This window comes from Pipistrellus hanaki, assembly GCF_964339955.1.
Source record: "Pipistrellus hanaki genome assembly, chromosome: 2".
Classification (NCBI taxonomy): Eukaryota; Metazoa; Chordata; class Mammalia; order Chiroptera; family Vespertilionidae; genus Pipistrellus; species Pipistrellus hanaki.
The window spans coordinates 171,198,106-171,214,084 of record NC_140504.1 but is presented as its reverse complement, the minus strand read 5'-3'; the positions used below and the strand labels follow the sequence as shown (position 1 = coordinate 171,214,084).

Here is a 15,979-nt window from a genome sequence, read left to right as displayed (position 1 = left end):
CCTCTTAGAAAGTTTGTGACACTGATCCTTAGTTTTTAGAATTGTCAAATGGAGATAATAATCCATTCTGCCTACTTAACAGAGTTGTTAAGAATCCTATCTAATAACCGAAGCTGGTTTGGCTCAGTGATAGAGCATTGGTCTGCGGACTAAAAGGTCCCAGGTTCGATTCCAGCAAGGGCTTGTACATTCGTTTCGGGTACATCCCCGGTAGGGGGCGTGCAAGAGGCAGCTGGTCGATGTATCTCTCTCATCGACATTTCTAGCTCTCTATCTCTCTCCCTTCCTCTCTGTAAAAAATCAATAAAATATATTTTTAAAAAAAGAAAAAAGAATAAAAAAGAAAAGCAAAGAAAAAGAAAGGAAAAGAAATGCAATCCTTAAAAAAAAAAAAAAAAAAAAAAAAAAAAAAGAATCCTAACTAATAAAGAGGTGAATATGCTAATTGACTCTCATGCCGCCACAAAGATGGCGGCACCCACAGCCAATAAGCAGGGAATATGCTAATTGACTGCCATACCCTCAAAGATGGTGGTGGCCACAGCCACAAGATGGTGGCACCCAGTCCCTTAGTCCCACCAGGGTGGCAGGCATGGGGCAAGGCCAGGTGGGCCTGACTGCTCCACGCTCCTACTTCTGAAGTTCCCCAGTCCCCCAGCTGCCCAGGGCTACCTGAGGCTCAGATAGTCAGGGCTGGCTGAGACTTGTGCTGCTGGCAGTGGCAGCAGTAGAAGTATGATGGGCATTGCCTTTCCCTGATTGCTGAGTCACCTCCCACCCCCAAAGGCTCCCGGACTGTGAGAGGGGGCAGGCTGGGCTGAGGGACCCCCTCTAGTGCATGAATTTTCATGCACCTGGCCTCTAGTGTTACATAAGCTAAATGGATGTGAAAACATCTTAAATACTTTTCATTGTTGGAGGATAATTATTTTAATGCTTTTCAGTAACTATCCCAGGCATAAATTTACTAGTCCAGAAAAGAGAAGGACTATTACTTGCTTGCTTCTTTTCATTCACTCAACTTTTATTTAGCTTCTATTAAGTTTCAGGTACTTTGTTAAACAGTGATGATTTTAAAAAATTAATAAAAGATAGCCCCTGTCCTTAAGCAATTATGATATAATGTGAGGAGCATGAAAATAAAGGTGTGAGTATGATGTTATAGGAGGCAGGGATATGGATGGATTTTTTTTTTTTTTTTTTAACCTGGGAAGACAGGTAAAGCCAGAAATTTTTTTTTTAGCTATTGATCTAAAAAACTTATGAACAATGTTTTTGAGAATGAATTACTATGTATCTCAAAAATTTAGCTTTGGACATTTTAGAATGACTGGGTTTTATTAATGCTGGATGTGCCACAACTTATTATCCATTTATAAGTGCCAAAAATACTTAGGGTTAAGGATATGACTTTGAAAAGAACTTGCTCTATCAGATATTTAAATTGATTATGAAATTACATGAAACAAAGTATTCCAGTTGCTGGAATAGACTGATGAGAGGAAAAGAATGTAGAGTCCAGAAATAGATCCAAGTATATATAAGAAATTAACATATGATCAATGTAACATTGTAAATCAGTGGGCAAAATGATTTATTTAATAAATGATGTTGAAGCACACTTATTGAATAAAGATGAAAAGGAAAGCTTCATGTTTGCCTCATTTGTCTCACAGAGTAAATTCCAAATAGATAAAACATTTAAATGTAACAAAACAAAAAAAAAAAAAGAAGAAGAAACCTGAGAAATCCTAGAAGAAAACATGGGTTAATATTTTATTATATTGAAGCAAGAAAAGTATGATATGAAAACCAGAAGCCAGAAAGAAAAAAAAAGGTTGAGGAATATAAGGGCAAATCCTATCAGATTGAGACAAATGTCTTCAACATATCTGATAGACAAAGGACTGATATCATTAATATACAAAGAACTCTTAGAATCTCGAATAAACAGAATACCTCAGTGAAAATGGCAAAATAAAATAAATATTGACTAAGTCTAAAAAGATCTTCAACTTTATTAGTAATCAAAGAATTGCAAATAAAAGCATGTATATTTTCTTTCTTTCCTGACTAAGACTTATCAAAATTATGGAAATGGTTAAAACAGTTTTTGCAAGGAACATAGTCCTTATGTATTGTAGGAATCTTATCTAATAAAAGGGTAATATGCAAATTGACCATAATGGCAAATGATCAGTCACTATGATGCACACTGACCACCAGGAGGCAGATGCTCAATGCAGGAGCTGACCCCTGGTGGTCAGTGCACTTCCACAAGGGAGCACTGCTCAACCAGAAGCCAGCTCATGGCTGGCCAGTGCAGTGGCAGTGGCAAGAGCCTCTTCCGCCTCCACGGCAGTGCTAAGGATGTCTGACTAATGGCTTAGGCCCTCTCCCTGAGTTGAACATCCCCCAAGGGCTCCCGGGCTACCAGAGGGATGTCAAACTGCCAGCTTAGGCCTGATCTCCCGGGGAGCGGGCCTAAGCTGGCAGGTGGACGTCCCCCAAGAGGTCCAGGACTGCGAGAGGGCACAGGCCGGGCTGAGGGGCAATACCCACCATCCCCCGAGTGCATGAATTTTCATACACCAGACCTCTAGTTGTATTATAATATAATATATGCCTAATGTTTTGTTCTTTGCTATGTATCTATCAATCACCAGTGCCCAGAACCAGGGTTGGCATATAGTAGGTGCTCAATAAATATTTGTTGAATGGATAACTATTAGAGAAAGCAATTCACAAATTCAACTAAGTAGATCTCTTGTACTTTACATTATGGGGATATTATTTCCTAATAATAGATGTAACTATTGTGTTGTGAATGTACAGTTTATAAAACATTTCATTAGTATTATTCAGTAATATAAATTAGATAGCTGGTTTTTTCCCATCTGTAAAGTCTCAGCTCAAATGTTTCCTCTGTAGAGCATCTTTCCATAACTTTACCATCTAAGATAATTCCTAGTCTCTATCTGTCACATCACATTGTTTTATTTCCTTAAAGTTCTTATCACTTATGACCTTATTTGTTTATGTATTCATTGTGTCTCATCATGTACCATAATGTAAATTCCATGAGGACAGGTGCCTCCTGTTTTATCCCAGCACTTAGAATTCAACACATAGAGGATACTCAAACATCAGTTGAATGAATAATTGAAACAATTATATTTAACATTAGTTAATAATCTTCACAATAATTCTTTTTATATTTAATCCTCACCCAAGGATATTTTTTCCATTGAACAGAGGGTGGTAAGGAAGAGGGAAAAAGAGAGAAGAAAAAGAGGGAGAGAGAAGGAGGGATGGAGAGAGAGAGAAACATTGATGTGAGAGAGACGCATTGATTGGTTTCCTCCCACACATGCAGGAGATTGAACCTGCAACCCAGGTTATGTGCCCTTGACTGGGAATCAAACCCTCACTCTTTGGTGCTCAGGCCAATACTCTAACTGCTGAGCCATACCAGCCAGGGCTTCACAGTAATTCTTGACCCCAAGTATGGATTATATTTCCCTGTTTTGCATTCACAAGGCAAACTGTACTACTTCATTAGCTTAAATTAATTGTAATTGATCAGATTATTTATGTTATTGTTTATTATCTCTAACTGCAAGCTCTGTGAACTTAGGAACCATGTCTATTTTGTTCTCTTAACAATGAATACAGTGCTTTTGCAGTTGGAAGTTAAATAAATATTTGTTGAATAAATAAATATAGGTACAATCTTGTGAGATAGATATTATCTCTTTCTTTAGATGAACATACTGATGCTTGGAAAAATTAAGTAATTTTTTCAAGATAATTATTTGTAGAAATAAGACTTTAGCTGACATCTTTTGACTCTCAAAATCACATTTTTTCAACTATACTCATAGTTTATAGACACGGATGTTGACCATAATAATCTAATGAGCTTTTGAAAGTACAGATTCTCACACCTCTCGGAGACTATTGAAGATGGGGATCCTCTGAAGATGGGGCCCAGAACTCTATTTAAAGAAATTAGAGGGAGAATCCAAGATGGCTGCTCGGGTAGGCAACTAGCCGCAGCCGCACACAACAATTTCAATAAAATACAACTAAAATATAAAATGGACATTACCCAGAACTACAGGAAAGTCGACTGACTGGAAATCCTACAACAAGAAGCAAGGAGAAAACCAGAAGGAAGCGCGGAGAAGCTGTAAAAGCCTAAGGTACGGAGACACGCAGCGCGGAGAGGACGGAGCCGGAGAGGAGGGAGGCCAAGTGCCTGGCTGGCGTTCCCAAGCGGGAAGCAGAGAAAAGCTTCGATTGTGCTGGGCCCAGCTCCAACTGCTCTGAACCCCAATTCTAGGCCAGACCCTGGGGACCCAGGCTCACCCATAGGGAGCTAGGCTGTAAGGCGGAACCCCAGGGAACGGCGAAAGGAGGTCCCGGAGGCGCACACAGTGCGCGCAGAGAAGGGCCGGCCGGCTGTGCCACGGGATTGCCCTGACAGGAAGGAGACAGGGGCTCCAGACTGCTCTGAACGCCACCTCCAACTCCACTTCCAACTGAACTGAACCCCAATACCAGACTCATTGGGGGAGAGCATAGACAGTTTGGCAGCAGGCGAAAATCGAGGGCACCTTTCTCTCAGAGGCGCTTGCAACAAGTACTGAAGGACCCTGAGTCTCAGGAGTCGCATAGGGCGGGGCTGACGGAAGCCAAGGCTGTAGGCTCCACCCTGAAACCCCGCCCCATCGGGAAAGCTGCCTGCGAAAATGCCTAAACCAAATAGATCACAAACGAAAGAAAGGGAGGACAAAAAGCGATTGGATATAGAGTTCAAAACCACACTTATAAGGTTTTTCAAGAGTCTCCTAGAAAAGGCCGATAAAATAAATGAGACCTATAAGGATATGAAAAGGGATCAACAAGAAATGATAAGGGATCAACAAGAAATAAAGAATACATTGTCTGAAATAAAAAATATTTTACAGAGTCCTAAAAACAGAATAGAAGATCGCAAGAATCAAGTCAAAGATTTGGAACATAAAGAGCCAGAAGACACTCCTCTGCAGAAGCTAGAAGGCAAGAGAATCCAGAAAATTGAAGATGATGTAAGAAACCTCTGGGACAACTTCAAACGATCCAACATCAGAATTATGGGGGTCCCAGAAGATGAAAGAGAGCAAGATATCAAAAACATACTGAAAGAAATAGTGACAGAAAACTTCCCCCACCTGGTGAAAGAATTGGACTTACAAGTCCAGGAAGCACACAGAACTCCAAATAAAAGGAATCCAAAGAGGACCACACCAAGACAAATCATAATTAAGATTCCAAGAGCAAAAGACAAAGAGAGAATATTAAAAGCAGCAAGAGCTAAGCAGGTAGTTACCTATAAAGGAACACCTATACGATTGTCAGCTGATTTCTCAACAGAAACCATGCATGCCAGACAGGAATGGCAAGAAATATTCAAGGTGATGAATAGCAAGAACTTACAGCCAAAAATACTCTACCCAGCAAAGCTATCACTCAGAATCGAAGATCAGATACAGAGCTTCACTAATAAAAAAAGAGCTAAAGGAGTTCATCACCACCAAACCAGAATTATATGAATTGCTGAAGGGGGTTCTTTCAGAAGAGAAAGTAAATAAAGATAAAAATTATGAACAACAAATACGTAACTATCAACAAGTGAATCTAAAAACCAAGGAAACTAAAAAAAAAAATCTGAGGAACAATATTAACTGTTGAATATAATAGAATCAGAGGTATGGAAGGGGAGTGAACTGATGATTCTTGGGGAAAAGGGGAGAGGGAGATGTGGGAAGAGACTGAACATAAATTGTGCACCTATGGATGAGGACAATGGGGGGTGGGGAAAGGACAGAGGTTGGGGTGAGAAGTGGGGGGGGAAAGTAACATTTGTAATAATATGAACAATAAAAATTTATTAAACTAAAAATAAAGAAATTAGAAAAATTATTCAGGAGACTCTTATGATAAGCAACATTTAGGAATCAATGATGTATCTGTGCCGAGCCAGCTCAGCCAGGTTCGGTGAGCCTGAGAGGGGGTGATGAAGGATTGAGAAAAGACAGACAATAAAAGAAAGCTGGATCTGGGTGGGACACTGTCCTTTCTGATGGAGAGAGGCAGTGCCACGGACTGCAAGCTGTCTATTTTATAGCCAGAGTCCATGAGGCAAAGTAAGGGCGTGCTTACAGCGTTCTGATGGGTTTCGAATCTACTCAGTTATATGCACTTGAACTCTATCAAGCCCACATCACTCAGACACATGGATCCATGTGTTCAAACCATAGGTTCAAGCTTACAACTGTAGCCTCTAGGTATGCCCTCCAAGCTGGGACTTGCACGTGGCAAGGAGAGCACTGTGCCCTCTCATTAGACCAAGGGTTTAACCTGTGCAAACACTGTAGCCACTCTCCACAGTATCTAGGAGTTGGCAAGCAGGTTACATCTAGCCCACTGCCTGTAAAATTTTAGTGGAACAGAGTCATGCTTATTCATTTACATATTGTCTATAGATATTTTCACACTACATGGCAGAGTTGAGTATTTGTGGCAGAGACTGTATGACCCACAAAGCATAAAATATTTATTATCTGATTCTTCACAGAAAGTTTGCCAACCCCTGATGTATACTTGGCTGCCTGTTCTATTTCTTTCTTTTTATTTTTATTGATTTGAGAGAGGGAGAGAAAGATAGAAACATCAATGATGAGAGTCATTGATTGGCTGCCTCTTGCATGCCCCTGACTGGGGACCGAGCCTGCGTCCTTGAACGGAATTGAACCCAGGACCCTTCAGTTCACAGACTGACACTCTACTCACTGAGCCAAACCAGCTGGGTCTGTCCTATTTCTTTTGTGGTTATTTTAGTGCTTGAAGATGTGGTAAACATGATGTTTGTCTCCATTATGGGCATTACAGGAGGTGCTCAAATATTACAAATTAACTTATTTTGCAATTTATTTGATAATAGGAGACTAAGTCTTAAATAGCCTCCTCAAATATAAGAAAAATACTATCTAGGCATGGTTCAAGCCAGTCAGCCTTCGCAATGAGTGAGCTACTTTTAACAAAGAAATTTCTGTTCATTCTCTTGGTAATAGGGTGTTTTCTAAGTGGGGGTAGATGTGAGGTTTCTTGCCTGTAAACAGTGATTGATTACCATAATTGATATGTATAATAACTGTAATTAATACCCTAATTATTTTGGTATCCCTGATGCTGCCATAAGTCTTAAAACCAAAGTCCCTTGGGTGCTTTTGGTTAGAACTCAACCTAATATGAGCAATTACCCAGGATTGACCAAACCTCTAAACCTATCAATAGTATAGTAGCTGTTAGCACATGTAGGTATTTATATTTAAAATTAAATAAAATTTAATATTTAATACCTTATTCACACTAACCGTATTTTAAGTGTTCCATAGTTAGAGATGGCTGGCTAGCCAAGACTCATTATTTGACTTAATCCTTTGTAAGAATGGAATAATAATTTGTAATGTTTCCTTTTTCTAACAGCAAATAGTGATAAAAATATATTCAATCCTTGTGTTAGGGCCATCTCAGCTAAGAGCAAACTCTTTTAAATTCTGATCTCTTTAAATCTTGACTCCAGAAAATAATCTATCTCATTTACCCTACAGACAAACTGTCTTTTCATGATGACTAATCATTGGCCAGTTCATGAAATAGCTTAGAACTGACTGTGATTTCTGGCCAAATCTATTTGGCTTGGTTAAAGGTGGTGGGAAAGGGAGTCAATAGGTCAATAGCGTATATAGTCTTGGCATCACCTTTGAAGTGATTTAGATTTTATCATTCAGTGACTCATTTTTATTCCCAGCATCTAGTGCTTTTTGCATGGCCCAAAGGGGCCCTGTGCTGCTCCACTGCAGAGGAAACTTCAAGAAATGCTGGTTTGCTACAGTGTTTTAGCTTGTGAGAGTCTCTGGGACCTTCTCTGCTCCATCATGGGGTCTCCTCTAGGTGGGTATTAGGGGGAGATTGGTTCTTTATTAACCTTTAATAAAGAACTTGGAAATCTTTTGTGATCAAATAAGATATATATTCAATAGTTGTCTGTCCTTTAAAATGTTTTCCTGGCCCCAGAAGAGTGTCACTTTAAAGAGTGCTTCCTTAATGCAGTGTTCCTTAAAGAGGCTCTAAGGCCACTTCCTTAATGCAGTGTTCCTTAAAGAGGCTCTAAGGCCACTTCCTTAATGCAGTGTTCCTTAAAGAGGCTCTAAGGCCACTTCCTTTTGCAGTGTTCCTTAAAGAGGCTCTAAGGCCACTTCAACTAGAAGATTTGGTGCCACCCCTCCCCCAACCTATTTTTTAGTTATTATAATCAGAAATGCTACATAGGACCTAGTTTTCTCTAAATTACCAGATCTTTGTCATATTGTACATCAAAACAATGCAGCATTGACAGGGATGGGAGTGGGGTGGGAGTGGGAGAGACAAACCCAATTTTTAGACTGAAGATGCAAGTATAATCTCACTTTGGCTTTTCCTACCCTCAAATGCTCTTACCTTATGTTTCTAAATATAGATATAGAATTTAATTTTTTTTTTTTTTCTGAAATGAGACCCAACCATATTGGGTTTAAATGCTATCCCCTGATGGCAATAAGTGACCTTTCTAGGAATCAGGTTGTTCAGAAGGAATCTTCTTATCCATTTCCTACCTGTTCTGTTCTGTTTCCATGAGCTTCCTGAGCACTTCTTTGAGTCACTGTTTTATCTTGCTGTAACATTTTGGATCACTTTAGGAACTAACATGAAAAACCCCTCTGGTCATCTTTAGACATGATTTTAAAACATTCATCTAAAATGATCCACTCAGGTCATCTAAATTTCTGACCCTAATATTCCTTTGAACCCAAAAAGGGAAAAATTAAGTTTTGTTGTGCTCCAAACCAGTCTGAAAATAGCTTAATGTTTAGTGTAGATTACATCCTGAAAGCATTTTTTTAGGAAGTTGACTGTGATAGAGATTTCTATTTCCTTTACAGGTCATTTTACCTGGGACAAATACCTAAAAGAAACATGTTCAGTCCCAGCGCCTGTCCATTGCTTCAAGCAGGTAATTTATTCTCAACATCCTTAGTATGTGGGAGGCAAGTAGACTTTTTCTGATCCTTAGACAAGCAAAACATGAGGTGGGAGCCATGGGCTTCTCATCTGAAGGCCCTAGAATAAACTTCTATGGGGAGAATGCAACTCAGAACTCACTGAGTTTTGGCAACAGACGTTCTCCTCAACTTCATTCAAATAATACCTTTTTCTTCTTCACCTCCTTGAAGATATTCTGTGTTACTGAAAACAATAACTAATTTTTATTATTGCTATTTAATCAGATAGCAGGATACATAATTATAGCCCTTGGTCCGCGGACCACTGTTGGTCCATGAAGTCTGAAAGGTGGGCAACCGCTGGTTTAAGGAAACCTTTTGAGCAGTGGTCACCAACCGGTAGTCCGTGGATCACGGGTGGTCTATGAGGTCCGACAGATTGGTGACCGCTGCCTTAGACAGTTCTTAAAAGTAGAGCAGTATTTGTTTCTCTGCACTCAACATCCCTGCCACAATCATTTCTTTTCATAAAAATACTGGTACTGAGTCCCATCAGGGTAGGGGGAGTGTTTGAAAGAGCTCAGCAGAGGCCATTCAGAGCTTCCCACACAGAATTAAGTGCTCCACACAACGCATAGATGATATTAACTATATCTGTACATGATAAGACTAATAAGCAAATTCTGTACTGCTGCTAAACAGAGCAATTTATATCTCCCTCTGATACTAATGATTATTGCCTCAAACTGTCAACATTTTACTTTGAGTTTGAATCTTATCTATACTTTAAATAAAAGTACAATTCAGGGCTTCTGCTCATTTGAAATAATAGGGGCTAAATTTATGTTCCCATCTAAAATAATTTTTAAAAAGACAAAGCATATTAAACTGGTTTTCAAGTAACTGAAAATCAAGCAACCAACCACAGTGATCTCATAAGGAGCCCCTTATGATTTCCCAGCTTACTACCTTAAGAGAGTTTTGAGACCATGGCCCAGGGAAGGTGACTCAAGATTGAGCCCAGAACTCTGTAATTTGAGGATATGGAACTGAGAGTCCAGGAAACCAAGGTGGCTAGAATTTTCAGAACGCATTGCCAGAGAGAAGAAAGCTGTGCAAAAAGCAAACAACAGAAATGTGCAGAAATCTCCCTTCAAGTATTCAGCAAAGTACTGTTGTTCAATATGTGCATGTGAGGCAACTACCCAAAGCCAAGGGAAAAACCATCTGAAAGGTTTAAATTGAATAGATCCTGGCACTCACACTAGGCTAGGAATAGCCCCTGATCCCACCAACTAGATTGGGAAATCTCAGTTCACATGGCATTGAGTGGAATACTCAGGAAAAATTTTGCTCAATAGTGGTAAATAATTAGCCTTAAAGTGAGCACTGTTCTGAGCCTGCCAAGAAAATCATAAAGCAAAACTCAAAATGATCAGATCATTTCCCAGTAACTTAGTTGCACCTAGGAACAAACCACAGAAGGGAATGCAAAAATATCTAGCACCCCAAGGAGGGCAGCAGGGAGATGGGAGACATCTGTAATAATGTCAACATTAAGAAATTTATATCTAGTACCCAGCAGGTAAAATTCACAGTGTCTGGTATCTGATCAAGCCAGATATGTAAAGTGGCTGGAAAATATAGTAATCAATAATGTGCAAAATAATCAATCAATAAACCGACTTAGAACCTATGAGATCTTAGAATAGCAGGCAAAAACATAAAACAGTCATGTTCAAAAGTTTAGCAGGGAACATGGAAGATATTTAAAGACTCATATTGTACTACTATGTACAAAATAAAAACACACTGGATGATATTAATGTCAGGAGAAAATATTGGTGGATTTTGAATGAAATACACACACATACACACAAGAATCTTGAAAAGATGAAAAGAACATTAGTGGGCCATAGGATGACTTCCAAGTTTATGTGATAAGTTCATAGACCATGTAATTTTAATGCCCAAAGGATAGAAGGGGACAGAAAAATATTTGGAGATATATTGGCTAAAAACTTTCAAAAATTTATTAAAACTACCAGTATTAATCCACAAATCTAAGAAGTTCAATGACAAAAAAAGAAAGAAAAAAGAAAACAAAGAAGACAACTACACTAAAGCATATCATAAATGCTTAAAATCAGTGATAAGAGAACATCTTAAAAGCAGCCATAAAGTTAATTTTTTTGCATACAGGGGAACTAAGATATGAAAGACATTATATTTTCTTGTTTGAAACAATGCAAGCAAGGAGGAAGTTGAATAACATCTTTAATGTATCAAAAGAAAAACTGTCAACCTAGAATTCTATATTCAGCAGAAATATCTTCCAAAAACCAAAGGCAAAATAAAGATATTTTTAGACATCCAGAAGCTGAATGAATTTACCAGAAAATTCACTATAAAAAAAGTTGAAGTCCATCAAGCAGAAGGAATATGATACTAGGTGAAATTATAGAACTATACAAAGAAAATCACTGGAAATTATAATTACAAAAATAAAGACATAGATTTTTTTATTATTACTTAAATCCCTCTAAAAGCAATTGTATAAACAACAGTAATATTGCATTATAAAGATAATTAAAATTTGTATAAGTAAAATGTATGATAACAATAACTTAAATGCCAAGAGAAATTCTAAGTATAATATTGATAAGATTCATATACATGAAGTAGTATAATATTATTGCAAGATAGGCTGATAAGTTAAATGTGTTTACTATAAACCCCAAAGCAACCATTAAAATAATAGAAAACAATTAGCAATATAGTGGAATTAAATCCAACCATATCAATAATCCAAGTGATTATAAAAGGTCTAAATGTCCCAATTAAAAGGCTGAACTTATCACATTAAATAAAAAGCAAGACCCAATTATATACTGCTTGCAAGAAACTACACTTTAGAAAGAAAGGCACAAATAGGTTGAAAGTAAAATTATATACCATGCTGACATTGACCATATTAATATGAATGTATATTTCAGAGCAAAGAATATTACCAGGGATAAAGAAGGAATTTTATAGTATGTAATAAGAGGTCAGATTCCTTAGTTGAAGCAAAAAATTCTATGAAGACATAAATAAGTCTAAAATTTATCTGCAGTCAGACTTTTAATAACTTTCCTATGATTAGAGAACAAGTATAATAGATAGAAAATAAGCAAGTATTTAAGATTCAAACAACACTATTAGCCAACTTTTGGCACCAAAACCACAAACAATAGAGGTAACTTGATTGATACTCTCTAACGACAATAAAATATGCATTCTTTTCAAGTGCACACAAAACATTTTCCAGGTTAGACTATATTCTGGACTATACAATAAGGCTTGATAAAGTTAAAGGGATTTAAATAATAAGAAATATATTCTCTGATGTGTTGGAAATAAATTAAAAATCGATAGCAGAAAGTTATCTGGAAGACCTCCAAATATTTGGAAACTAAGAATCACATTTCTAAATACCGATATAGGTATTTAGGAACATTAGAAAGTATTTTCAGTTAAATGAAAATGAAAGAACATTTAAGAATTTGTGGTATGATGCCAAAGTAGTTTTTAGGGAGAAATTTCTAGCACTAAACACTTATATTCAAAAAGAAGAAAAGTTTCATATAGCTCCTACTTTAAAAAACTAGGAAAAATGAATAATTAACCCCAAATTAAGCAAAGGGAAAACAAGAGCATAAAATCAAGATTAGAGCTTAAATCAATCAAATATATACCAGAAAAATAATAGAAAAAATATCATTGAAACCTACAGCTGATTCTTTGCAATAAGATAAACTTCTGGCTAGTTGATCAAGAATGAAAAGAGAGAAAACTAGTAACTAATATCAAACTAAAGGAGGTAACATTATTATTGAATCTATAGATTAAAGAGATATTAAGTGAATACTATGAACAAACTTATGCCTTTAAGTTTGACCATTTAAATGAAATGGATAATTTCATGAATGATAAAAATTACCAAAGGTCACTTAAGGAGATAGGAAACATAAATAGCACTATTTCTGCCACAGATCTAAAATATTTAGAATATTCCAAGTCTAGATGACTTCACCAGTGAATTGTTTCAAACATTTAAGGGAAAAAATAATGCAAATTCTACATAGACTCTTTTAGAATATTTAAGAGAAGGGAATATCTTTTGTCTCATTATATGAGGCAAGCATTATTCTGATATCAAAACCAGGCCAACATTGATAGAAAAGAAAACTTACAGAGTTACATCCCACATAAAAATACATGTACAAATTCTAAACAAAATTTTAGAAAATTGAATCAAACAATATGTAAAAATAAATCATGACAACTGGAGTTTAGTTTCAAGAATCAAGGTAGATTTAACATTCAAAAATCAATCAGTGTAATTGACCACATGAACACACTATGAAGGAAAAAATAAGATTATCTAAATAGATGCAAAGAATTCAGTGTCCATTAATAAAAACTCAGCAAACAAGAAATAGAAGGAATTTTTTAAAATCCTAAACATCAAAGGACATCTATGAAAAATCTACAGATAACATCACATAAAATGCTTTTTCCTTAAGGTCAGGAACAAGACAATGATTGTTCTTGCTACTTGTATTCAGCAGTGTACTACCAATGAGACCAGGCCAAATAAAAGAAAAGCAATCCAGACTGAAAAATTAGAACAAAAACTGAAAAAAATATATGGGAAGACTGACCTTACCTACTAGTTGCAAGGTTATGGTGCAAATAGGATGGTCATAAACAATTGGTGAAAATGTAAAATGGTTCAGTTACTTTGGAAAATAGTTTGGCAGAAAACTTCAACATACTATTGAACAAAAATAAAAATCACTAAGTTAACTAGGAATTAAATAATATATTCTTTTTTTAAAAAAAATAAGTGGTTTTGATTTTGCCTTTTTAAAAAAAATTATTTTTATTGATTTTGTACAGAGAGGAAGAGAGAGAGATAGAGAGTTAGAAACATCGATGAGAGAGAGTCATCGATCAGCTGCCTCTTGCACACCCCCTACTGGGGATATGCCCGCAACCAAGGTACATGCCCTTGACCAGAATCGAACCCGGGACCCTTCAGTCCCCAAGCCAATGCTCTATCCATTGAGCCAAACCGGTCTTGGCTGGAATTGAATAATATATTCTTAACTTGCACAGTATTTGTACCTCAGTACTAAAGCCAACATTTTACTCAGTGGTGAAAAGTAATTCAATAAAGATATAATGAAAGAGAAATTTCCATTTACAATAGCAGGAAAAATTAATATCTATGAATGAATTAAAAATATGTGAAATTATATAAAGAAAACTTTAGGAAATAGCTTACCAAAAGCATGACCATTAAAAATTTATAAAGTAGACTATCAAAATTAAGAACTTCTGCCCTTCAAAAGATAATGATAAGAGAATGAAAATATAAGCCATAGACTTAGAGAAAATATTGGCAAACCACATAGCTTACAGCAATACTCTCCAAATTGATCTATTGATTTGATGTACTTCTTATCAAATTCCAGATGCCTACTTTGTAGAAGTTGACAAGTTGACTCTAAAATTCACATAGAAATACAAGGGACCCAGAATAGCCAATTATATGAAAAAAGAGAACAAAGGTAGATTATTTCTATTTCCTGGTTTCAAAACTTACTACAAATCAACAGTACTTAAGACATGGTGGTACTGATATAAAGATAGACATATAGATCAGTGGATTAGATATAAACCCATACATTATGTTCAATTGACTTTGGACAAAGATGCCAAGACAGTTCAGTGATATTTTCAACAACTAATATGGGGAAAACTGGATATCCACATACAAAAGAATGAAGTCGGACCCATCCTCCACACCATATATGAAAATTGACTCCAAGTGTATGATAGACATGAATGTAAGAGCTAAAACTATAACACTCTTAGAAGAAAACAGGAATAAATCTTGGTCTAGGTCTTGGTCGGCAAACTCATTAGTCAACAGAGCCAAATATCAACAGTACAACAATTGAAATTTCTTTTGAGAGCCAAATTTTTTAAAGTTAAACTTCTTCTAATGCCACTTTTTCAAAATAGACTCACCCAGGCCGAGGTATTTTGTGGAAGAGCCACACTCAAGGGGCCAAAGAGCCGCATGTTGCTCGCGAGCCGCAGTTTGCCAACCATGGGTCTAGGCAATGATTTCTTAGATATGGCACCAAAACCACAAACAATAGAGGTGAAACTTGATAGACAAAATTAACTGCTTTCGTGCTTCCAAAGACACTATTGAAAAGGTAAAAAGACAACCCACAAATGGGAGATAATATTTACAGATCATGTATCTACAATAATATGGAGCTTGCATCTGGAAGATATGAAGAACTCTTACCACCTCACCAGTTAAATAACCATGATTTAAATGAGCAAAGAATTTGAATAGGTCTTTTGCTATATACTAGTGTATATAAATAGCCAACAAGCATGTAAAAGATGCTTAACATCATTAAGGAAATACAAATCAAAACTGTTATGAGATACCACTTCACATCTACTAGGGTAGCTGAAATAAAAAAGGCAGACAATAACAGGTGTTGCTGAGGATGTGGAGAAATTGGAACCCTCATACGTAGGTGCTGAGATTGTAAAATGCTGTAGGCACTTTAGAAAACAGTTTGAAATTTATTCAAAATAGAATTGCTATATGACCTATCAATTTCGCATTTAGGTATATACCCAAAAGAAAGAAATCAAAACATATGACCCCACAAAAAACTTATACACAAATGTTCAAGGCATCATTATATCTAATAGCTAAAAAGAGGAAACAATCCAAATGTTTATCAACTGATGAATGAATAAGCAAAATTGTATATCCGTATAATAGAATGTTATTCAGCAATGAAAATGAA

The 15,979-nt window shown here is 36.6% G+C and overlaps 1 protein-coding gene across 19 annotated transcripts in view; it reads left to right on the top strand.

Annotated features, from left to right (window-relative positions):
• SCMH1 (Scm polycomb group protein homolog 1) overlaps positions 1-15,979 on the top strand; it is a 120,126-nt gene that overhangs the window by 34,015 nt on the left and 70,132 nt on the right. For 10 of the 19 annotated variants that reach the window (XM_084874542.1, XM_084874539.1, XM_084874540.1 and 7 more), the window contains one exon: positions 9,030-9,100. The exons of 6 other annotated variants lie outside the window; for them this stretch is intronic. In XM_084874542.1, coding sequence (XP_084730668.1) covers positions 9,030-9,100 — 71 coding nt within the window. Of the gene's footprint in view, positions 1-7,858; positions 8,002-9,029; positions 9,101-15,979 lie in introns of all 19 variants that reach the window. 3 more of the 19 variants (XM_084874535.1, XM_084874550.1, XM_084874547.1) reach the window with 1 other exon arrangement.